This window comes from Daucus carota, chromosome 3, assembly GCF_001625215.2.
Source record: "Daucus carota subsp. sativus chromosome 3, DH1 v3.0, whole genome shotgun sequence".
Taxonomy (NCBI): Eukaryota; Viridiplantae; Streptophyta; class Magnoliopsida; order Apiales; family Apiaceae; genus Daucus; species Daucus carota.
This window is the reverse complement of record NC_030383.2, coordinates 59,041,967-59,066,249: the sequence shown is the minus strand read 5'-3', so window position 1 is coordinate 59,066,249 and position 24,283 is coordinate 59,041,967. Positions and strand designations below refer to the sequence as shown.

At 33.3% G+C, this 24,283-nt stretch overlaps 3 protein-coding genes and 1 long non-coding RNA gene across 5 annotated transcripts; all 4 read right to left on the bottom strand.

The window, feature by feature from the left end:
* Positions 1-519: 519 nt before the first annotated feature.
* On the bottom strand, positions 520-3,299 carry LOC108214459 (large ribosomal subunit protein uL1). The gene is made up of 6 exons (XM_017386460.2): positions 3,181-3,299; positions 3,056-3,087; positions 2,618-2,837; positions 1,855-2,020; positions 1,142-1,347; positions 520-784 (listed from the first exon to the last, which is right to left on the bottom strand). The coding sequence occupies exons 2-6, from the start codon at positions 3,058-3,060 to the stop codon at positions 731-733; spliced, it is 651 nt and encodes a 216-aa protein (XP_017241949.1). The 5' UTR covers positions 3,061-3,087; positions 3,181-3,299; the 3' UTR covers positions 520-730.
* A 3,502-nt stretch (positions 3,300-6,801) lies between these two features.
* On the bottom strand, positions 6,802-9,318 carry LOC108211504 (uncharacterized). Its single transcript, XR_010290169.1, has 3 exons — positions 9,100-9,318; positions 8,304-8,351; positions 6,802-7,103 (listed from the first exon to the last, which is right to left on the bottom strand). It is a non-coding gene; the product is annotated as an uncharacterized LOC108211504 (long non-coding RNA).
* A 1,081-nt stretch (positions 9,319-10,399) lies between these two features.
* LOC108215323 (cell division protein FtsZ homolog 2-2, chloroplastic) lies at positions 10,400-17,433 on the bottom strand. Of its 2 annotated transcripts, none has more exons than XM_017387773.2 (8): positions 17,153-17,433; positions 16,120-16,826; positions 14,347-14,646; positions 13,015-13,105; positions 12,039-12,163; positions 11,576-11,668; positions 10,803-10,859; positions 10,400-10,726 (listed from the first exon to the last, which is right to left on the bottom strand). In XM_017387773.2, the coding sequence occupies exons 2-8, from the start codon at positions 16,717-16,719 to the stop codon at positions 10,613-10,615; spliced, it is 1,380 nt and encodes a 459-aa protein (XP_017243262.1). In that variant the 5' UTR covers positions 16,720-16,826; positions 17,153-17,433; the 3' UTR covers positions 10,400-10,612. The 2 variants fall into 2 exon arrangements, with proteins under 2 accessions (XP_017243262.1, XP_017243263.1); XM_017387774.2 differs by having other exon boundaries at positions 10,400-10,720; positions 17,153-17,392.
* Positions 17,434-18,142: 709 nt separating this feature from the next.
* Positions 18,143-22,412, bottom strand: LOC108210820 (transmembrane 9 superfamily member 5). Its single transcript, XM_017382238.2, has 7 exons — positions 22,108-22,412; positions 21,780-21,820; positions 20,888-21,476; positions 20,631-20,762; positions 19,624-19,780; positions 19,056-19,540; positions 18,143-18,619 (listed from the first exon to the last, which is right to left on the bottom strand). Exons 1-7 carry the CDS (start codon positions 22,257-22,259, stop codon positions 18,403-18,405), a joined length of 1,773 nt encoding a protein of 590 aa, XP_017237727.1. The 5' UTR covers positions 22,260-22,412; the 3' UTR covers positions 18,143-18,402.
* Positions 22,413-24,283: the final 1,871 nt, after the last annotated feature.

Sequence of the window (24,283 nt, the reverse complement as noted above, 5' to 3'; positions counted from 1 at the left end):
GGGTCCACCATTATCATGAGATAGGAGCCAATCAAAATGATCCAAGGACAAAATTTTCCGCGCTTAGCATGTGCCCATGGGCACACCATAGAAAAACCCTTTTAACAATGCATTGCAATGTTAAGTTTTATAAATGATATAGAAACAGCACCTTGTTTAGCATTGCATTGGACTTGCTTCAACACGGATTTAACTTGATAATATTTTAACGTAAGCTTAAATGATAAACATGAAATAAAATCGGATGGCTTTATCTACTCTTGTCAACTCTTATCAGCTTCTTTCAATCTATACTAGAATATCAAGAGAAAGTGGAAGCTTACAATCTCCAACAAATAACTAAAATTTTGGATTAGGCGAAAATACAATTTTATTTACCATGTACTAATGATCAATCTCCTGTATCTGGTCTGATCTTAGGGAAACAATTGACTTTATATATATTATGTCCAATGACCACTCTCATTCTGTTTCAAATCCGATCTTAGGGAACAAAATCCGATCTTTTTAGGGAAAGAATTGACATAAACACGCTCTCTGTAACTTTCAAAAAACAATAGACATACCCGCTGTCTAAGCAAAGCAGATGGCAGAGTCATGGCTCCAATTTTAAGTGCAAAAACAATACAACTGTTACATGAGATAGCACTAAAATAAACAGGTAGCTTAAAACATTCGCCTATCATTTGAAGGAATAGCATCTTGTGCCCAATAATAAGAAAAAATTACTCTAAAAGATGCGGACAGTCTTTCCCATGGTGCTCTTCAGGTACAAGCACCTAACCTGCAACCCAAACAATAAAAATAATATTACAAAAGGAAATGTATAAACCCTGCTTAACACCCAAATTCCACAATTATGATCATTTTACTTGGGGATGTGAATCTGATTTTCAAGTCTGAACTCACAAGTTAATATGCTTGTCTAATCACCAGTTGGGTATAGACAAAATATTAGACACATTAACTTCAACAAAAAAAACCTATAATCTAATATATATATTAAAATCACCTTAACTGTGTGCCCATTTTAAGATCTGGCACAGTGCATGTGCAAATTATAGAACACTAACATAACATCTTAAACTGAAAATAAGGTATGCTGTTTCTTATATTGGAACAAAGTTGTGAAGAAACTTACATTTTGCCAGTTCTTCTTCAACAAGGAGACTAGGAAGTTCACACTCATCTGCACATTCTGAAAGATCTGCTTTTCCTCCATACTGAGGTTCCCAACAGCAACTCCCATGCAAAGTACCTTCTTCAACTGGAATTTTACAGTTGCCTTGGTCTCATTAACTTTAGACTCAAGGGACTCCTGGTGTGAAACAAGTGTCGGAAACTTGCCTGCATTGAGATTAACCCAACCCTCATATATCATAAAAACATAATGGCATTTACAAGCAACAAAAATTTATGGCATTTACAAGCAACAAAAATTTACAAACAGCAGACCCCAACTCAATTGCGCTTACAGCACAAACCTTACACAGGCAGAAACATGTATTTTTTTTCACGAGTGCTAAAAAAAAATTCAATTTATAGTTAAAGATACCACCTCATGATAATAAAAGAGTATACTAGTCATACCTTACATACTAAAACTACATTGATAATAAAAGAAAATTGCTGAACTGCATGTTGAGCACATAATATTCTCGAAGGATAAATTCTAAGAGCTAGATATATCTCTGCATAGAACCCACATATATCAATATGCTACGAACAAAATTTCACATTCAAATATATATGCAAGATAAAATTCGACTACAAAAGCAAAACCCACAAAAAAGAATCATAACGCAAGAAACAACACAAGAGACACATTTGTTATGACACACAAAATAAACCAACCTGCTTTGTTGAGCCCTGGACCCAAAAGACGGGGAATTTGCTTGATGACAGCTTCAGAAGCCAAGAAAGCATGGTACTTCTTTGCCAATTTCTTCACTAGCTTTTTGTTCTTATTAAGCTTCTTCAAGCCTTCAACATCCATGGATTCCAGACCAATTTTCTCCGCCTGCAGTAAATTTCATAAGAGATATTATCTACTAAATCAAGCCAGGCACTAACAATGTCCACTCATTTCTAGAATACAAGTAAGAAGTTAAAATACAGAATGCCGGAAACAAATATTCCTTACAATATTATTTCTGATAAATTTATCTTGGGATTGGACTATAGTCACTAGGTTTCCAATCCCTAGTTTGTTTTTTACAAACTTAGGATCATAATCCACGGACTAGACAATTGACTTGTAACAGGGGATTCAATTGTAAGTATAAGAGGAGATTGACTCGTCCTACCCCTTTTGGTGAACAGAACAAATATTTATAGAGAAACATCAGACCAAGAATTATATCAATAAACATATCCTGACAAGAAGTAGTTGAATTTCATAATCAAAACAGAGCAGATAACAATAGCAGTATATTGAATCTAAAATACCAAATACAATTCTGGTAAAAACCGTGCATCATATAATCCGTTCAATATTAGCACCAATATACACATATCGATAAAATAAAAGCATCCTCCCTAATAAAAACAAAAATGTAACAACTAACTTCACATCATCTTAAAACCATTCAATTCCAACCCGAAAGAGCCACATTACCTCTCCCACATGCTGAGCATCACCAAGCATGCACACCTTCATCTTAGGACGCGGAATGTGCGGCAACTTAACCGAGCCACTGAAACGCTTATCCTTTTGAGGATCATAATTCTTCAAACCAATCTGGAGCTCAATCGTCTCCGTGAAGTTCCTCTTCTTCTCAACCGCTTCCTTCACAATCTGCGCAATCGCCTCCCTCAGCGCCTCGCTCTGCAGCTTACTACACAAAACTCATTCACATAGCATCACAACAACCAACCAAACAGCAATATAATCATCATAAAAAAGTGCACAAAATCGAAAAACTACAAACACTAATCACAAATCAAAATAATCGACGAAAATCAGAAATTACACGAAATCGAGTATATAGTACACAAAAATCAACAATTAAGAGAGATAATTAACATAAAAATCAGAAAAAATAAGAAAAATTACCTCATGGTTGAAGATGGAGTGAGCGTTGGGATCTGTGAAGAGAGGATGAAAGAGCGATTGTGTTAGATGAATAGATACAGATTAGTGTGTGTGTGTGTGAGAGGATTGAGAACAGGGGAGATTACCTTGAAATGAAACCCTAATTTTGGTGCTGCGACGGCCGCTGAGAGAATGAGATAGAGGATATAAAGATGTAGCTGAAGCGCTAAACCCTAGTCACGTGAGTGTCACGTGCGATATAGACTTTTTTTCTTTTCTTTTAATTTTTTTGGATATTTTTTATAAGGAAAACTTATTTATTAACAATAGGAATAAATATTATATTCTACAAACACATATTATATGTATACCTCTCAATATGTTATGTTGGTATAATATCTATAGGTCTTCAATTAAATAATATAAACCATGGTTTTTATTATATATTTTCCTAATCTTTAAATTGTGAACATTACTTGTATTTTGTAGTTCATATTCTGTCATCATTACTAAAATTCATATATTCCTCTGCAGTACATTATTGTAATTGTAATCAGTAATTCTGTATAATAGATCACCTCTTGTGACATTTTTAACTTAGATTCATGTGAACTAGTTAATAAGAATTATTAGATATAAAATATTTATATAAATATTTAAGAATTGATTCCGACTGATAACATATTAAAATTAATTTTAAATTTTAAATAAATAAATATAAAATCCAATAAGTAAATTATATATTATTTTAAAATTATTCAAAACAACTTTTATATAATAATTAATATTATTAAGACAATAAATCATTTAAAATTTACCCAAGCGGATTTCACGAGTTTATGTTAGTCGAGGCTAGGGCTGATTATTTGGTAAAAAACGAATCGAATTACCGAATACCGAAATAACCGAACCGAATAAGCTCCAAACCATAACTGAATAGTGAACCGAATTTAATTCGGTTATTTTACAGAACCGAATTTTTTATTTCGGTTAAAACCGAATACTGAAATAAAAAACTGAAATTTTTATAATAGTGGCCAAAAAATAAAAAAATAATGGAAAAAATTCATAAAAAATAATGGAGAAAAATATCACTACATCATTTAAAGTTTTAGACTTGCAAGAAGACTGAATGGGTGTTTGGCAAACTAAGCTTATGGCTTATTTGAAGGAGAAGTAGCTTCAACTTATTTATGGACTGTTTGGCAAGTTTAGAGAAGTGCTTAAAATGAGGCTTAAAAGCCCCCAAAAAAAAAAACCTAGCTTATTTTAAGTTTGGAGCTTATTATAACAAAATAAGCTACGGGTATCCAAACATTTTTAATAACTTATAAGTTCACACCAATTTTTCACCTATAATCCGCTTCTTTATTTTAAGCAATAAGTCATTTTTTTTAAGCCCCGCCAAACGGCCCCTGAATGTCAAGATGTTGGGTGCTGCTGTGCCGGTGAGCGTTGAGGTCTCGGCGTCTCGTCACTCTGTCAGACTCAATTAAATATAAGGACTTCAACTGAACTAATTTCCCTCAAAATCGAAGTTGAAGTTCGGTGGTGAAAGCATACCTTAATCTGTACTCTGAAGGTCGCCGTCGAAACACTGAAAGTGAAGTTGAAGTCGCGAGCGTGAGGCGGCTTAATTGAAATATGATATGTTTTAATTGAACTGGGTTAGTACTAGCCGGGTCACATAATATAAAAGATATTAATATATGTATTGAAATATAAATTTTTATATAATATATATATATAGGGTATGGTTCATCGAGGAACTCACCCATCCTGGTAACCGAGTAACTTTCAATTTCAGCCACACAGTCTACACCTACCCTATTTTTTTTTGCAACTGCTGTATAACTGCTAGTACATGCGCCCCCAGTGTTCTGTAAATATTAATCCTTCACGTACCCCACTTGTGTAAGCTTTCTTATTTTGTTTTTGTATTTTATATTATCAATTTCTTTTTATATTTTTATTTTGTTATTATATATTTTTATTCGTGCTTTTAATTTGTTAAAGTACTTTTAAATACTATCAATACTAAAAATACATCAAAAACTATACTGGACATACTTAAAATTTAAGAAATGTATTTAAATTATTTTAAGTGCTTTATTTAATATATAATATTTTACAAAATTTAGGAAAATATCTTCTATGTTTGAAAATCATATTACATATTTCATAGAAAAAAATTATAAATATATAAAAATTATAAATGAAAGAACAAACAACAAAAATTGAAATATATGACAAATAAAATACAGAAATGCGACAAAATAAAAATTAAAAATTACACAAATAAAAAAGTTCATATTATATATAAACAAATGAAATACAGAACAAGTGAGAAAACTAAAAACTATAAGCAAATACAGGACATTGTATTTTTTTGTTCTTCAATTTTTAATGTTATGTATTTTATGTACTGTATTAATTATTTAAACTTATAGATTTGAGTATATTTTATATGATACATGTTACAGAACTGATGGTATGTGTCTACAGAACATGTGATTAGGTTTAAAAAAAAATAAGTGCCCTCCTTTTATGCCGCGTGTTTTTAATATTTAAATTCGTTCTATTTTAATATCATATTTTTGATGATCCATATTTTTAATTTTTTAGGTGTGCTTTTAAATTATACTAACTATATTAAAATACATCAAAAATTATATAAAACATTTTTAAAAGTTATGAAAATAATTATATAACATATACAAGTAGGATGTAATTAATAAATATAGAACACTGGTAAAATATGTACAGTACATTGAAAATTCAAATAACAGAACACATAAAAATTACAAAATATTAATAAATAATATACAGTACACAGAAAATTTAATTACAGAACATATAAAAATTACAAAATATTAATAAATAATATACGGTACATAAAATAATTAAAAATATAGAAATAATTATATAGCATATACAAGTAGAATGTAATTAATAAATACAGGACATTGGTAAAATATGTACCGTACATAGAAAATTTAAATAACAGAACACATAAAAATTACAAAATATTAATAAAAAATATACAGCACACAGAAAATTTAATTACAGAACTCATAAAAATTATAAAATATTACAAACATGAAATATAGAGTATAAAAATTACAGGACATGGTATCTTATGTATTTTTTATTCTACCTTTTCTTTTATTTATATGAGTAAGTGTCTAGTACAGAACTTAATTAGGTTTAAAGACAAGCACGTGTATTCCTATTTTTACGCACCGTATTTTTTAACTCAAGTGTCTTCCTATTTTCACGCAGTGTATTTTTAAGTGTTAAAAGAGTTCCTAGGTTACTATTTTAGCTAGTTCCTCAAGGAGAAGCCCATATATATATATATATATATATATATATATATATATATATATATTTATTTTAAATATTTTGGTTATTCGGTTTTTTAACCGAAAAAACCAAAATACCGAAATTGCCAGAAAATCATAACCGAATTAAAAACCGAAATATATCAGTTCGGTTCCGAACCAAAATATTTCGATAATTTCGGTTCAGTATTTGGTTAACCGAACCGTTTGCTCAGTCTTGGTCGAGGCTGTGAATGTTCATAGTTTAGCACAATTTAGGGACTTATACTTAAGTAATCATCACTTGATTTTGTGACTCAACGAGAATGAATATCACCAATCTTAATATTCTTTAATGTTTAATTTTTTTATTATTTCAAACTGATGATCATGCAAATATAAATGCCCATGTATAAATGGAACCAAAATTTATTTTTCACAGGAGACAGATAATTTGCTAAATGCCCATATATAAATATGTCTGGCCAATACAACACCTTGATTATGGGACAAACAATTCACAAATCCATACATGCTCCGAAACAATAGAACTTTTAGTCTTTCAGAGTCGCATGATCCTGGAAATCAAAACTCACAGGTAGATACATCCAAATAACTACATACTTATTGAAAGGTCAATAGACCATATTTTCATGGTAACGGAACCACGTTGCACAAAAGAATAATAACCTAGAAAATTACTCGGCTGGCCTCTGTCCCAACACTGAAATGTCTTCATATCGTTTCTGCATAACAAAAGTTTGATACAATACATTAGAATCTAATTTACTTTCCAACTTGAACCGAAATTTCTGCAATTAGAACACTTGCACAGCTTTATTACTCCAAAAACAAAACTTTATTACTTCAAAAACAAAACTCTATTCATATGTAACACATCATCTATGCAATTAAAGGTGCCAATGCAACCAAAGCCACAGGACCCTCTCTCTAGTGATGGCCCTCTTTTCTGGTATGGGAGACTGACGATACTGTCCTTGAGGTAAGGTAGGTGGACGGGTGTTTCCAGTCAGCACACAAAATATGTCATTTACAGCCACTTCCATGGAAGGTTACTATGTTATGCGGGTATAACAGTGTAATACAGATCAATATAATCACGACTCACAGACTACAGCAGATGTTTTGTAGGAACATTCTATTTAATTGCAGTATCATGTTGTACTGGCAGCACTGTTTGCTTGATCAAAACTATGTGTGGTCTTAAAATATTTATATTGTGCCACATCAGTAGAGTTCGTTACCATCCTAGAATGCAAGAACTATATTATTAGAAATTCAGCTTCACTGTCAAAATCTTATAATACTAATAAAAGGATATTTCCGAACAACAAAATGCACGAGATCATGAAATCTTATGGTGTATGGCACCATGACATAAGGAAGCTTGAAGCTATTTCAATTTCATATTAAAACACAGTACATAACCTCGGAAAACAATGTGAAAAACCCTCATTTTGGTGATTGGCCTACTTATATAAGTTCAGGCAGGCACACTTGATCAGCAATATTGACTTAAATAGAATTTTTTTTTAGTTGCTTACTTGCTTCCTTTACACAGACAATTGCTTTCCAGACCCAACATCATACAAAAAATTTATGGTGAGACAAATAATATAATCTCTTTCATCTTGTAACGAAGAGTAAAACTTGGTTAGGCCACCGTCTCTTTTACTCATATTTATGTATAAGCTTGTCAGCTTATGTCAAGCATAAGTCCACTTTTCATCTTTCAAAGTAAAGAGTGAAGTGAAATGGCATCTATATCAATGACGGTAATTCATATTGTAAAATAAAGCCTCAAATATAACAACACAACTGATGCATATTCCTACGCTACAGAATACTACTAAGAAGACAAAATGGCTATCACTATACAGAACCCATGTAAATTCAAGCTGCTAGAGTAGAAAATAAAAACTTACCCCAACATTATTGCTTTCCCATAGCTTGTGGATTCCATAATCAACACTCTGCAACCAATAAGAGCAAATATAAGTTCTCTTCATCACACAATATGTCACAATGAAATAATGAATCAACTTAAAGACAAGTCATATAATCATTCAACCTTTCTTTTTGTATGCACCATTTAACATATCTAATTCCACCCGTACTTAATAGCATATTAAAAATGGACAGCTAAGACTTTATATAATTTTTCGGTCAAGTTGGGATGAGCCCCAGAAGTTTACCTTCCCGAGAAATTCAGGCAAAAGTTAGTGAGACATCATCGTTCTAATTGTCTTTTTTGTTATTCTTTCTTAAGCATCTTAATACACTCAATTCCAGGTTATCACACTTACTCAAATTCAGTTCACAGAATTATGAGATCTAAACATACCTCAACTTCAATTATTCTCAACTTTTACATCAAACCATGCAGGGGAAGAGGGCATTTCCATCGCAAAGGATTCAATTATTTGCTAATTTAATCAACGACATTCTAGATTTATTTAAAAGCTTTAGAAGATATTCGATCTAAGCAAATACACAAACTACATAAATTCAACAAACACCGATATAAAAATAAATTCAAAATCTAATATAATCAAAATAATTAGTGAAATTCAGATCCAATTACAGCAAAAGATCTAATTAATCTCATTTAATAATATAAAAAACGACATCGATTAAAATTCACAGAAAGAGGGAGGAAGAGGGAGCGGGGGGAAAGGCACGGAGAGAGAGAGAGAGAGAGAGAGAGAGAGAGAGACTAACCCGTTCAGCGAGAAAAGTACCAGCGATGAGGAAAGTAACATAGACGGAGGTACGGCGCATGAAAACACTGTAAAATCCTTCCATTAATCTGCGGCTCGCCATTGTTGATTTCGGAGGACGATGATTAAGAAGAATTGTATTGAATTGAATTGATTCTAATCAAATCTGTATTTAGGGTTCAATTCTACTTTCTTTGACATTTCTCTAACAAAAAATTCCGGGTCAAAAAATGAGGCCCAAAGTCTTGAAAGCCCTTGGTGCCTGGCCCATCTTTGAGCCTGTTTCATGTTTGGCAACTTTTCATTTAATAAATTAAGCTCTTGTTTTTCTTTAAAATACATTTTTTTAGAGAACAAATCCATGATCGAAACACACGTAACTAATGTCCAAAATAATAAAAGAGTCAGGAAAAATGATTTCAAATACCAGTTACCGAATAGTGTGGCGTTTTCAATAGTAAAAGAAGATGTTAGATCGTGTAATATTTTGTTATTTTAACTTTAATAAAATATTACATGAAGTAGCTTTCTGTTTTTTTATCCCAGCAGAACGTTATATGATATAGAGTCTATTCTTTTATTCAAACGCTACATGAAATGATGTTATGTTCTAATATTCAAAACGCTATATGCTATAACGTTAATAAATAATGAGACGATTTTTCCGGATCGTGATATTCTGAGCATTAATAATGAATATTGTGAATATTGTAATAATGGGGACCAACCCCCAAATTTTATAATTTTTTTGAATATAAATGTTAAACAGATTTTTTATATTCGTCATTAGACAAAAAAAAAAAATAAAACCTTAATTCTAGAGAAAATCATACTTTTCTCTGATCATTTACTTCTGATAAATAAGATTAGACGTCCATGATAATTTTTTTGGACAAGTACATGATAATGTTTGGGTAAGGGTGAAACATAAAAGTAAAAAATATTTTCCAAAGGTGCTAAAATATAGTGTCTATTTAGGAACATCCACTCCTATCTTTTTCCGATAAAAAACCAGCTTTTTTTTTTTATCCGTCTAATAAAAAACCAGAAGCACTTATAAAAAATTAAAGAATGTTAACTTTTATTTCAAAACTTCTGCTTTTTTTTTCCCCAAAAAATTTAATCACTTATAAGTTTTAAATTATTTCTCACTGTTACTCCACTTCTTTATTTTAAATAAAAAAATACTTTTTTTAAGTCCAAACCGCCCTGTAGTCGTATATTTAGCGTTGATGAATAAATATTTTATCTGGTTTAGTTTATTAAAATTTCCCCGTTCCCATGTTATTACAAAACCCCTCTAAAAATATCAAATAGAGTAGCATATTGATCCAACAGTAACACATTCTCCAGCAGCAATAGGCATTACATTGTGAAAAGCACCTGTACATCCTGAATCCTGAACTTGGTATCAAAATGCTAATATATATATATGAGTTGATACTAAAAGCAAGTATACATGAAACAGAACGAGGGACGAAGAATTTAGAAAGCGAGGGAATATGACATTATGCTTATGAATAACGAGAACGGCCTTTCTTCTTTAAGAATTCAGGTATTTCCACTGATCCGCCTTCAGTAAATGAAGAAGGACGCCTGCTCATTCCGGAAGTGACATCTCCCTGTCCCTGCATATATGCCTATACATCAAAGACCTTACACACACAAAAGTGCACACATTTATGTGAAGGATGAGAGGCGCACCTGCCCTTCAGATTCTTCTTGTCGTCTGAATCCAGTGGCAATCAGGGTTATGCTAACCTGAAACCACCACTTTTTAAGCTTAGATTACATGTTCATAAATGTTTTGATATGTTTAGGAGATTTACACAAACCCGTGAAATGTATTTAACTAAAGAGAAGAAAGTCATACTTCCTGGTCGTGTTTGGCTCCTCTACTATTCAAATTTCAAGTGGATTAGCAGAAAAATCCTTTTGTATCTTAAGTTAAACAAAAAATTGACCCCTAAACCAAGTCAAATGCCAAACCTTTTACTCGAGATGACTTGTAACTAACTTGCTGCTTGATGTATAATTAGCTTATAGAGTATTTGTAACTTTCTTGTTGATGTATAAGTAGCTTACTGTAAAATACTTCTAAGTAGGCTATAACACTCAAGTGACATACGCCCCTGGTGTCCATGAAGGTAACTTAAAAAGGTACAGGAGTTGCTCATGGGTTTGAAATTTGTCACGTGTTGAGCTAATATGCATACTTCCTCCTTTCCACACAAAAATTCATTTTCATTTCATATAGTCAATTTGCAGAAATCCAAAATGTAAAGCATATAGTCTATTTTCCACATAAACATACAAAAATTAAAATACAGAACTTGAGTTATATAAGATAAACAAATAACTTCAAGCAATAAAAATGAGATCCTTCGTTTTTGTCCTCTTAGGATGGGGGTGAAATACTGGAAATATATTTCCACAGATGCAGGTTTAAGATATAATTAATAAGCATTCACACTTACTTGACCACTTAGTGACGGATCTATTACAGCTCCAAATATCAAATTTGCACTTGGATCCACAAGGTCATATATAACTTCAGCTGCAGCATTTACCTTCAAGTAAATTTATTTTATTAGGAAAACTTAAACTTGCACAACGAAGTATATACAAAACAAAGTCCGTCATCAACTTCAATTGAGTAAAATTTAGCAACAATGACAGGAGTAAAAAAGCTCAAACAGTTTTTATTTATATATTAATATTCCTGAAGCTAACAGAGTAAGCCACAGTACCATAAGCCTTAAATTTCTCCCAATGATAGCTTACTGATTATCTCATTTGCTTTTGTTTAGTTAAATCATGAACATTGACCAAAAATATTAACATTATCTTAGTATAACACGTGAACTGGAAATTTCTAAGCCGGTTGTAAAAAGAGAGGGCTGAAACTATCAATCACAGAAATTTAAAATAATAACCTACCTCAAACAAAGTCAAATCAGTACCACCTGTAATGTTCCAAACGATACCCGTAGCTCTTTCTATACCAATATCAAGTAAAGGTGATTGGACTGCATTTAGTGCAGCATCTCTTGCTCTGGTCTTGCCTGTAATAGGAAAAGAATATTTATATGAAATTTAATTGTGCAGCAAATTCACCATTAGTAACACAGACACCCACCCACATTCCACACATGATGAAGCATATTCACATGAAAATAGGATAGGCTTGTAAAAGAAATTGGAGTTTCAAGAGAATACATATACTTATTCACTTGTTTTTCACAAATTAAAAGTAAATGTTAGACTCTATTTACCTCAACCTTAACCTTGCAACACACCCCTTTATCTATCAATGATATATATACTTCCTCTTGCCCGAGCTTTGGAGTTACAAAAAAATCACCATTGGCATGAATTTGAATCTATACTATAAATATCTTCTTAGAAGCCAGGAGGTACATGCAGGCACAGAGAAGTCCTGAAGTCTAGTACTTAGACCACAAAATATGCATGTAACCGTTTATTTTCCGAGTATATCCCACTTGTTTGGGTAGTCTTACATGTTGATTGACCAACTTACAAACCCACATTAGCTTGATAGGTCTATTGGTCAATTAAGAAATTAAAAATCAAACAAACTTATAGATTAAATTCAGAGAGGTTTTTTTTTTTGCTAGATAAAAATTCAGAAAGTTGGACATGAGGTAATTATTTTGTGGGCTTTCTTTTAGTTGTAATTTGACTTGGGACAAAACCAATTCCACCCTCATTAGTCCCATGTAACTTCAAGTGCAATATGTCATTACATGCAAACTTATTTTTCCCGTCAATTATATCTCCCACATATCCTCTACGTTATCTTCACCCATTATTTTTTTGCTCCATCCCCTTGTCACCACTGAAGTTAAAGATTACAAATAACTAGGAGAAAGGAAACAAAGGACCTACAACTTACCACTTCCAGTTCCTATTCCCATAAGAGATGAACCAGCATTTTGCATAATGGCTCGTACATCAGCAAAATCAACATTGACCATGCCAGGGATCTGCAAATTATGTATACAAGCAGTCAGTAACATGCATTGTTATCAAGTCGTCGACTAGTCGACGACTAGTCGACAAGTCATTTTATAGAAAAAGTCAAGTAATGACTTATTTAGTCTGGCGACTTATTTTTAACATATCAATGCCTCCCTAATCTTTGTATCATTTCAACTTCACATTATTATTTCCTTCCTGTCACTACTCTTTGGCTTCGGGCTATGTAATATTTGTATCATTTTCAACATATAAGTATATCCCTAATCTTTGTATCATTTCAACTTCACATTATTATTTCTTTCCTATCACTACTTTATGGCTTCAATTTATATGTGAACTAACAATCTGCTACGTCGTACACATCTCACTGTTGCTTATTATCTTTTACTTTAGATTCAAACTATAAACTGATGTGTGTTCAACTATATTTTATATATTAAATCTAGTAAAAATATGTATCAGAATGACTTGTCGACTTTTTACGACTAGTCGGGCGACTTGTCGACTAGTCGATTCCAAGGTATCCGGGCGCCGAGGCTCGACTTGGCGCCGTAATAAGCTTGGTAACATGATACAATTATTACTGTCCAGTTTCCTTATCAGAGTTTTCGTCATGTTATATTTACCATTTCAAAAATTTTGAGTCTGTTGTTCTTGTTCTAAAATGCTTTTGGGCCTTTGGCAAGTTATAAATTGTCATACAGTAATAATCTAGTAATATTTAGGGAAATTTTCAATAATGCATTCTACTTTTTTGATTTTTATGAATAGTTAAATAATGCTATTCAAAAAGAGGCCAAAAGTAGAATGGTACTATTCAGAATTTCTCCAATTATCACTTTCACACAATTAACAATCTACTCGACTTGCATCATCATCAAATATAAATTACTACAATAACAAAGCAAAGGGTTTACTCAAACCAAATCACGGTGATGGAGCAGTAAGATATATATGATAAATGTTTACTTCTGGTTGCAGAACTTTCCCTTTTTCCATTTTCCTATTCAATTGTATTGTAAGATTAGAAATCAACAAAAGAAGACAAATTGACATGCATAGTATTGTTATTATCCCGAAAACCATTAATAGTTATAGACCTCTTAATTAATCCTGAAACAACTAGTTGTAACTATGTATATTTCTGCAATCTGGAAAGTAGCTAAGGCATTAAGTTTAAAATTGTGAATTCATTTCGGATTTGAAGCCAAGTAACTAAAAGTTGTAGTTGTGATTCATTATGTACCGTGATTATGTCAGATATTCCACGAACACCTTGCCGCAAGATATCGTCAGCCAAATTGAATGCCTCTGTTACAGGGGTGGACTGAGAAACTGCAGTCAGTAGCTTGTCATTTGGGATCACAATGAGTGTATCGACATTGTCTCTCAGAGTTGAAATTCCTTCTTGAGCTTGCACAGTTCTTCTACGTCCCTCAAATGAGAAAGGTGTAGTCACAATGCCAACCGTCAAAATACCCATGGATTTGGCAATTCCAGCAACTACTGGGGCCGCTCCCGTTCCAGTTCCTCCACCCATACCAGCCTACGATTTCAAACAATATATCAAGAAACAAATACAGGTAAGAGATCAGCAATTTGACAGCACAACAGGGAAATGCCAAGATTAAAAAACTTAGCAGACTATCGATATTAAAAATTAAGCAACGCCCAGAAACTATATTTGGTTTGACTCTCTGTTAGCACAACTAACACTTAACAGTCATTCTAAAGCTGGAAAGAGAACACTTGATAGTTCTAGTACTAACTTTACTGAAACCTTCAGGATGCCTAAAATGATACTGTCAAGGTTTATTTATGTGAATAGAAAATTATATGTGCAATTAGGGTAGTAATCACAAGATTGCGCTTGATTTTTATAATAACTTTGCACTGAATATATTACAGCATCTCCAAGGGTAATATGTATAATGGTTGGCTATATTGATTGACTAAAATGATTGTGTAAAATTTTAGCCAAGGGGACCAATATATACCTCCAATGGGGTTATCTACAATTATGCTCGTATAAAACTATACGCAAGTGCTATATTGGTTCGACAAATATAGTCGGTGAAACATGGTTGACTATTTTTGCCAAGGGGATTGACGGTCGGAGTTGTAGAATTTTTTACATAATTTCAAAAAGTGCCACCTAGAAAATTTTTAGCCAAGGGTTTTACCATTGGAGGTACTCTTAGTAAACAAAAATGAGCCTTTCCGCATACCAAATTATGTTATGTTAAACGCCTCATTCTCTGCCCGGTTGTTCTTGGTTCGTATGTGCAATATGAGGTTATTAACACATGAAGCTCTACATTGTAGATGATTCATATAGAACTATTAGGTCAAAAGCAAATTATTCCCTATTGTACTACATTTACATATGTTGCATTCCTCGTTCCCAGTTTATTCTAGGTAATCCTGCTCTGGTATATATATGATATAATAATATGAAAGTGTAGTGCAACCGCAGAAAGCGAGTATGTGCGATACTTAAATAAATATATATTCTGAGCACATTTATAATGTATAGAAATCAAGTATTTTTTGTTCAATGAAATGGCATTTCACCTTGTCAGGTAAAACACGGGGACATATCTCAGTGATTATTTTCTTATTTATAGTTAAGTTAACGGGAAATGAGGTTTCAAGTTATAATGAATTTTATTAAACTATAATCTCGAACTAAAAACTTCATTAAACTATGGTAAACAACTCTCACATAGGTAATCTCATGTGCTGAGATAAATTTTATTTATTTTTCTCAAAAGCGAAACAAAGATAAGTGCAGGTCTCACCGTCTAGCATTAAATGGATTTATAAAAGAACAAATACAAAGATAGTGCATCTCCTTTAGTACTGCAGTAACAAAATTAAAACAGACTTCTATATACACTACAAAGTTCATAATCTAAATCATAAACTTTAAAACACTAGTTGCCCGATAAATTGAAGATGCACAGTCTAAGTCTACATCTATTATTTCCTGGCAGTTGCAATTGAAAGATGAACTTACAGTTACAAAGACCATATCTGCCCCTTGGACTGCCTCCTGAATGGCTGCTTGGCTTTCATTTGCAGCATTCATTCCGATCTCTGGATTCCCGCCAGCACCAAGTCCCCGAGTTAGTTCTTGACCAATTGGTAGACGGTTCCCAGAATTAACTGGCGACATCTTCATGGCTTGAACATCTGTATTAACTATCCAAAATTCAACACCATCCATGGCACTCTCAATCATTCTATTCACAGCATTGGAACCACCACCCCCAACACCAATAACTTTGATTGTAGCTTCATTATAATTACTTGACCTAGATGATTCTCGCACAGATTCAGTACTATCATCACTAAGCGTATGAGTATCCTTTATTGTTGAGAACTTGTAATCTTTTTCTCTGCCGAGCATTGAAACTTCAGGATGTAAATCTAAAAATGAGTCCTTATTGTTATTTGGAGTAACTCTATGGGAATTGGTTGAACATTTGATGTGTGGGAAGCTCGACACAATCTTTCGGTAAGGACTTCTACCCATACGAATACCTCCTCCAAATGATATTCCCACCAACTTCAGTCCATCCGCCCCAACAAGAGAACAAGGCACAAGAGTAGCCATACTAAAAAAACCTGATTTTCTTTTTCACAATATGATCCTAATAACAAACTTACGCAACCGGAATGCCTAAATTCCTGCAATTCTATCAGCAACCATCTTCCCTCAACCTAAAACACAAAAAAAAAAAAAAAAAAAAAAAACCATTTAGAGAAAAACAATGCATCCTCATTCCAAGAACACATCCAAAATGTAGGTGCAAATTCATCATTTCAGCTAAGAGGGGTTTCAAAAAGATGGACTAAAAGCTCATATAAACCTTAAAAAAATCAAGTTAGTTCAAAACAACCAAAACTAAAGGGCATTACATACAAAATTATCACATTTGCAACTTAACAAAAGAAAATATAAAAACCCAAATGCAAATTGACCTGAACCAAGAAATCACAATACAAAACCCCACAACACTAAAGTAAAGAAATCAAGAAATGGGTACCTGAAGAAGAGCTAAAAGTTCGAATCTTTAAGCATATTGACAGAAAAAATGTGTTGTTAAATGTTATATAAAATTACAAAAATGTTGTAATAAGAAAAGAACAATGAAGATCTTGCTTTGTTTGTGGAAATTGACAAAGGGTTGAGGTGGGGTTTTAGAGATGAAGATGTGAAGTAGGTGGTGCTTGGCTCTTTGGCCCTTTTGTTGTAGGGTTGTCGACTTGCATAAACCTAATCGTATGATGAAGTGCTGTGTACTTTCTTTATCTTTTGTTTTCTGATATTATTATTTACGGATTTCCTGGTAATGTTATACACTATAGTTATATATTTTTTCTGGTTCGATCATTAAATATTTTGAGTTAATATATGATGAAATATTTTTTTATACGTCACTCGAAATTGAGCAAAGACAATTAATGTAGGAATTGATGATTTATAACTAAGTCAAAATTAGAGTATAGACGGCAGTTTAAGGTTAGATGATGAGTAACCAATATATAAAAAGTCAAAATTGGAGTATAGACCGCAGTTTAAGGTTAGATGATGAGTAACCAATATATAAAAAGTCAAAATTGGAGTATCGAATTGGAGTATAGATGTGAGTAATCAAGATATAAAAAAATTAAAATTGGATTATATATCATCAATATAATGATTAGATGATGATCAAGGATAAGTAATCAAGATATACGATATAATTCACAAAACCATGTTAAAAAAATATTGATAGTATTAGAGATACTTACATGATATTATTATATTTATATTAACAAATAAAATGTCAATATGGTTCTTTTGGGAAATGGGTACATGATAATGTCAGAGCCTGGCTTACTTTTAGCTAGAAATTTGGCCACCTTTAACTGAAGTTGTCAAAGCTACTTTCATAATTTCAGTTGGTAAATACTACATATGGTTGGTACTTGGTAGTACCAGTATGCAAAACTAGACTCTTGTTGCAAAGTAGAATATAAAAAAAGTGGTAAAATGAAAAAAAAAGAAAAAGATTACCATTTACCAGTATAGGCCTAAAGCAAGTACAGAAAAGAAGAGAAACATAAACATTCTCTACAAATTCAGTGTGCAAATGTTACAAGACTGCTTCTGTGATTTACAACAAATTCTTAATCTAGTAACAAGTTTCTACAATGTTAGCGAATGTCCCTCTTCTGTAGTGACGTCTCTCTAAAGGTAGATTACAAATCCCCCATCGTAGTCAACTTCCATGAGCCTGAAAATGAGGAGATCTCATTCGCTTTTGATGGCATGGTAAATGTGGCGGACAAATATCCAAGAAACATAAAAACTTATTGTGCTCAGCATCAGAAAGAACGCGTAGCACAAGCAAGCATTATAACCAAAGAAGAAGAGTAGCTGCATTGAACCCATCATATTGGACTTTGCATAATAGTAGATGCTATATCCAAACATAAAGATGGCAGTTGAACCTCCACGCAGTATAGATCTGTATCAAACAGGCACTTCAAATCATTAATAACGTCTGTGTGCACACCACTATTTCTACAGTTAAAACATAAATACATTTAAGCTCTACTGATAGAAAATGAAAGATGGATTTTTCATTGTCATTTGTAGTGAGCTACTGAACGTTATGGCCTTGAAACAATCAAAATTAGTCAATTATAACTAAGGGACTGTTAGGCTTAGCTTAAAAGAAGTTGCTTATTGTTTATACGTAAAGTTACTTGATTAACTGATATTACTATATCAACATATCTGGTCAGTTTAGCTGAAATCCTCCAAAAAAGAACACGAAGGCATGGCTAGAAAATCACAACAGGAAAGCAGTGTTTACAAGTAACATTGACGGAATCACATGAGTATGATATATAACAATTATTTGGTGCCTAACATAATGACACAAAGTATACGTTACAAACCTCCACCACCATTCATGGTCTTCCAGACTCAGCTGAATGTATGTCATCCCAACACTCAGCATTGCAGTAAGTACAACGAGGATAATAAATGTAATGAAGAGAATGCCTGAAAGTGTGAAGATCTTATAGCCCCACATGCTTGCATACAAGTGGTGCAGTTCAAGGACAATCGCACTGAAAGGTAAAAGGCCCCCAATAAACATTTGACCAGGTGTTTTCATGTACCAAGCTAATGATGGAATCTCCCTTGCAACTTTCTTTGTAACAGAAGGTGCTTGGAATTCTGAACTAAGTCGGCATCCTATGATCCCCCCCAAGGCAAGCAATGGCATGGCAACAAGTGCATATATAAGCAAGATCACGACTATGGTACCTAGTGGAAGAGCAGCAGTAGCCCCATATGATATGGCAACTATATTTAGGATAAACACTGTAATAAACAATGGCCCAACATACAGAATCCCAGTTACAAGAACACTTTTTTCCTGGAGAATTTGCAGGATCACTAGATGAGAAAAAACCGTCTAAAGTGAAAATAGAGAATAGACGAGAAAGAAAGAAAAATTACCCATCCGCTTTTAGAAAATTGGCAGTGGAAAGAAGCAGTGCTGTATCCGGCAACAGTACATGTTAGAGAGTATATTACCACAACAGAAGTAGAGAGAGATCCCAGGTTGTAAGGATAAAGGATGCCCATAGATGCCATAATGAATAAGAAGACCAATCTGCATAGAGAGCAGAAAGGATTAGGATAAAATACAAAATAAACCTTTAGTTTACCAATACTATACACATTGAACGACCAAGTGAATTTATCAGAACATGTTCCTTTTATGTTATATACTTCTAATTCTCGAGTATTTAGGCCTTTTCAACAAATTTATTCTAACATACCATGCTAAACAGCTAAAGAAAAGCTTCTTCCATAGTACAAATTCTAACTTAGTGTCTACAAAAAAAAAAAAATTAAAACAAGAATTATTCTGCGAACACATGCATGGGGCAGAAAGCAATACAAGACTAAATTTTCAAAAGAATAGCAAGTCCTATTGCTATACTGTAGTACTTGCCTTGTATATCTTTCCTACACTTTTATTATTGCAAAAGACAGAATATTCCACAACAATGGAAATCATTAATTTTAGATTTTTTTTGCTAAATGAATATGGTAAAAATTGTTATGTCACTCATAAGTCCTTTCATATGATATTGGAATCTTTGACTGAGTTCACCACTGCAAAAGAAAGGCTGGAAAGCTAAAAGTATCCAAAAAAAAAAAGTCAATTTGAATTTTAACATTGAACTTTATATATATTTCTGAACATGATAATTCTGAGTTGCTAGTTAGAACCTTATAAAAAAAGAACAGCTCCTTGAAAACACGTCAAATAGATTCACTGCTTTGGCCAAAACAATTATTTTGCCTCGACAAGCTGTACAAGTACCACAAAATACACTGCCTTTGCATGTCACATGCAACTCATGATGGCAATAATATAAAAAAATGAGATCTGAAAGGAACTTTGCAGCATATAAATTGATTTATGTATGACAAAATGAAGTAGAGTAGCTTACACTGTCAGGAACTGAGTACCAGAACCCAGTATAGCAAAAAACAGGTGCAATTCAGAAGGGGGTCTGAACACATCTCCATGTATGTATTTCCAACCAACTTCCTTGTCTTCTTCTTCATCTCCACCTGAATACCTGCAACTCATTAAAGCAAATGGGAGAAAAAACTAAAACCTTTTATAAGGTCACTCTGGTCTAACATTGGCAGATGTAAAAGAAGTACAATAAGCATTGGAAGTAACATGACAAATCCAGGCTACCTTTTCAGATCATTCTTGAGATGTCGCATAAACATCATTACCAAAAGTCCCATCAGAAGCACAATGATGACAATTGAATTAATAAACGAGAACCAATGTATTTGCTTCGGTGCTGGGAGTAGTGAAGCCCTAGAATATTTGTCCATTCTGTTCTTAAAGGGAATGAAGGTTTCATTCCAGGAAACAGAATATGTGAACTGAACAGTGGTTTCAGCACTGTTTGTTATATCAACTATATGAGCTGGGTCACTAAAAGCTCGAATTTCAATCACTTGATCATTATTGTAGAGTGCATCAAACTGAATATGTTTAAATAGATAATACTTGGGCCCATTTTTATCATTGTTCCAACTATTATCTTCAACTCTCCCAATAAATCCCCACAATGGAAGATCATCATAATACATGTGGAAGTAAAAATCATTACTAACAGCGTTTCTAAACTTTCTGACATCATCTTCACTAAGCTTCTTCTCACACAGTACATGACCGAATTTATATTCCCGGAATTTAAGTTCATACAAAGCATTGGCCAAACGGTCAGCATTTAATATTTCCCCAAGAGACTCCTTCTCCTGGACCACACGAGCTGCATTATAAAACATGAATAAATACGTTACATATATAGACGATCAGCCAATAGAACTGTAGCTAGAAAATCCATTATTTCTACAGAGCCTTGTGGACACTTCCCATAAATACCATTAATCATTAGAGTTTGACCAAATTTAGTTATGTTCTTCCATAAAAACAGTTCAATTGCTTACATATACAGACCGATACAAAGCCCAATATATACTAATATATTCACAGTAATTTGGCAAACTTAAGCCTAACAAAATCTAAGCTCATTACTTATCAAATTGCTACTGTATGTATCGTAAATGCTAACCTGGCCGGCAGAATGGCAAGTCATAGTATTGGTAAGTTTCACTGCAAGAGAAGAAGTAAGATCAAAAGTTAAGAAATACATAACAATGTCATAATTATTATCGAAAAGTAACCTCTAGCTGCAATTACTCACAGAACCATCACCAATTCCACAAATCACAAAAAGGGTTGGTAAAATCACACATATAATCCCTTCCTGCAGCATAACCTCCCCACAAAACATTACACAAGACCCATATTTCATTTCATCAAGAAAGTAAACTACTTGTAATTAGAACTCAAAAAATGCTAAAAATCTTGAAATCAGAGGAGGGGTTTAAAGAAACTACCTTGGATTGTGAAGAGGGCCAATTTTGTTAACAAAGATTGGGACTTGATCACCCACATTGTAGTGTGCAGCTGTGGCAAGATGGAGTGAAAAACCCAGATGGGTTGTCAAGAAAATGATCAAGAAAGCACTGATTTGAGTGCTTTGAATCATGATTATGACCCAGATTCGAAACAATATTGGATTTCGACTAGTTAATTTCGTTCTCCCCGGGCTCTGATGGACCCAAAAGTAAAGATTTGTGGGTTACTAATCTTGGACCATCCTCCTGGGCAGTCAGTCGAGTGATTAGTGAAGCATCTGGTTGGATATTCATTGGGACTTGGGAGGATTATTAAATTAAATTGAAAATCTAAATTTTTAATTAAAATTTACAAATTCTTATAAACAGCACATACATGTTTATTTTAATTAATTATTATAAAATAAACCGTTGTTTGAAGTGTATAACTAAAAAGATTCGCGGAAAATAACTTTATTTTCAATTTTTCAAAAAATTATTTTTTAGGAGAACGATTTTCTTAAACAATATATTTCTATGTGAAATATTTTCATAAACCAAAAATATTCAAGATTTTTTTTTTCATTTTATTATTATTTATCAGAACAGATTTTAAAAAAAATTCTGGAGAAAAGGTTTAAAAAAATTCTTGAGAAATATTTTTGAAAAAATTGCTCAAGAATTTTTTTATATTTAAATATTATATAACAAGAGTTTTTTAAAAGAAATTTTCCCTGCTGATATTTTTTGTAATTTTGATATCAAACAAGAACCTTGTTCTTGAATTTTTCAACAGAAATTCTCCTGATATTTTTTTTTAAAATTTTTTCTGGGAAAAAAATTTTTAGACAAGATTTTTCATAAAGAACTAACCTGAAAGATAAAAATTCAGTGCAAATTTTCGTCTAATGTCATATAGCTGAGAACTTGAGATATATATTGAGAGACCGTGAGCAAGGCGCTTGCTTTTTTTTTTTTTTTGACAAACAAGGAAATTTTATTAAATTGATAAATCACTTCTCAGTACATTTTTAACCCCAATAGGAATAGAAATCCTATCGAAAACTCGATCTGGGAAAGAATATGACAAGCGAGCTAGCTCATGTGCCGCCATATTAGCAGACCGTTTAACGAAAAACAGAGATACTGTGTTTAAATCCTCCAACATCTTACGACAGTCTTGAATGACCTGACCAAACGGTGAGAGCAGAGGAGCTTTACTACGGATTGCTTGGATGGCTATCAGGCAATCTGACTCCACCAACACCTTGCTCCATCCCATCTCCTTGATCCAACTGAGGGCTTCTTTTATCGCCAACGCTTCAGCCATTGTACTCGAAATCATGCCAGCCTTGTACTGTGTCCTCGCTTGAATTAATTCCCCGTTCTCGTTTCTAGCAATCAGACCCAACCCTGTAGAATTATACTCATTAAACACCGCTGCATCGGCCGAAATCTTCATGTATTCAATCTGTGGTGCAACCCAGACTTCCTGACCATCTCCCTCAACATAGTAAGGAAAATGCGATTGAGGTTTACTCTTCTGGGATATACTCCATTGTAGAGGAAATTGCTTTGCTTGTGCAATAACGACATTCAAACGAGTAAAGTTCTTGTTCCAGGTTAGCTCATTTCTAGCTTTCCATAGCGACCAACACACTGCGGCAATTTGTGCTCTTTTTTCATTGTCACAGACCTCCAGAATTCTTTGCCACCACTGATAGAAACTCATATTACCACTAAAAGGAACTTGAGGGATAATTTGCTGCCAGCATTGAGCCGCCAAGTCACATGAGCCTAAAATATGTTCAACTGTTTCCTCCCCTCGACGACAGACTTGACAGACTGGGTTGACGTCCATATTTTTCTGCAGCAAACTAACCTTGGTAGGCAAACAGTTGGATAGAGCTCTCCACATGAAGTTGAGGATCTTTGGAGGTGCCTTCATCCTCCAAGTCTTTCTCCACGTACTACTCTGATCCTCCCTTCTCCAAAGATTTTTCTGCTCTTGCAGTAATCTGTAGGCACTACGGACTGTGTATTGCCCCGTCGCTTCTTTGCTCCAGTAAGCTTCATCCTCATTACTGTTTTCGGGCAACTGGATTCGTCTAATACATTGCTGGTCACGGTCATTGAACATGTCGACTAAAATCTCCTCATCCCAGCCCCTGTGCTC

Excerpts from the sequence above, each read along its gene's own strand:
- LOC108215323 (XM_017387773.2), bottom strand. The coding sequence starts at position 16,719 with ATGGCTACTCTTGTGCCTTGTTCTCTTGTTGGGGCGGATGGACTGAAG. Across the intron at positions 13,106-14,346 it reads GAATATCTGACATAATCACG|ATCCCTGGCATGGTCAATGT; the intron begins GTACATAATGAA and ends CATAATTTGCAG. Across the intron at positions 10,860-11,575 it reads ATCCGTCACTAAGTGGTCAA|GTTAGCATAACCCTGATTGC; the intron begins GTAAGTGTGAAT and ends TGGTGGTTTCAG.
- LOC108210820 (XM_017382238.2), bottom strand. The coding sequence starts at position 22,259 with ATGATTCAAAGCACTCAAATCAGTGCTTTCTTGATCATTTTCTTGACA. Across the intron at positions 19,781-20,630 it reads GGTACTCAGTTCCTGACAGT|ATTGGTCTTCTTATTCATTA; the intron begins GTAAGCTACTCT and ends CTCTCTATGCAG. Across the intron at positions 18,620-19,055 it reads GACCATGAATGGTGGTGGAG|ATCTATACTGCGTGGAGGTT; the intron begins GTTTGTAACGTA and ends TGTTTGATACAG.
- LOC108214459 (XM_017386460.2), bottom strand. Across the intron at positions 2,021-2,617 it reads ATGCTCAGCATGTGGGAGAG|GCGGAGAAAATTGGTCTGGA; the intron begins GTAATGTGGCTC and ends AATTTACTGCAG. Across the intron at positions 1,348-1,854 it reads TCCAGGGCTCAACAAAGCAG|GCAAGTTTCCGACACTTGTT; the intron begins GTTGGTTTATTT and ends ATCTCAATGCAG.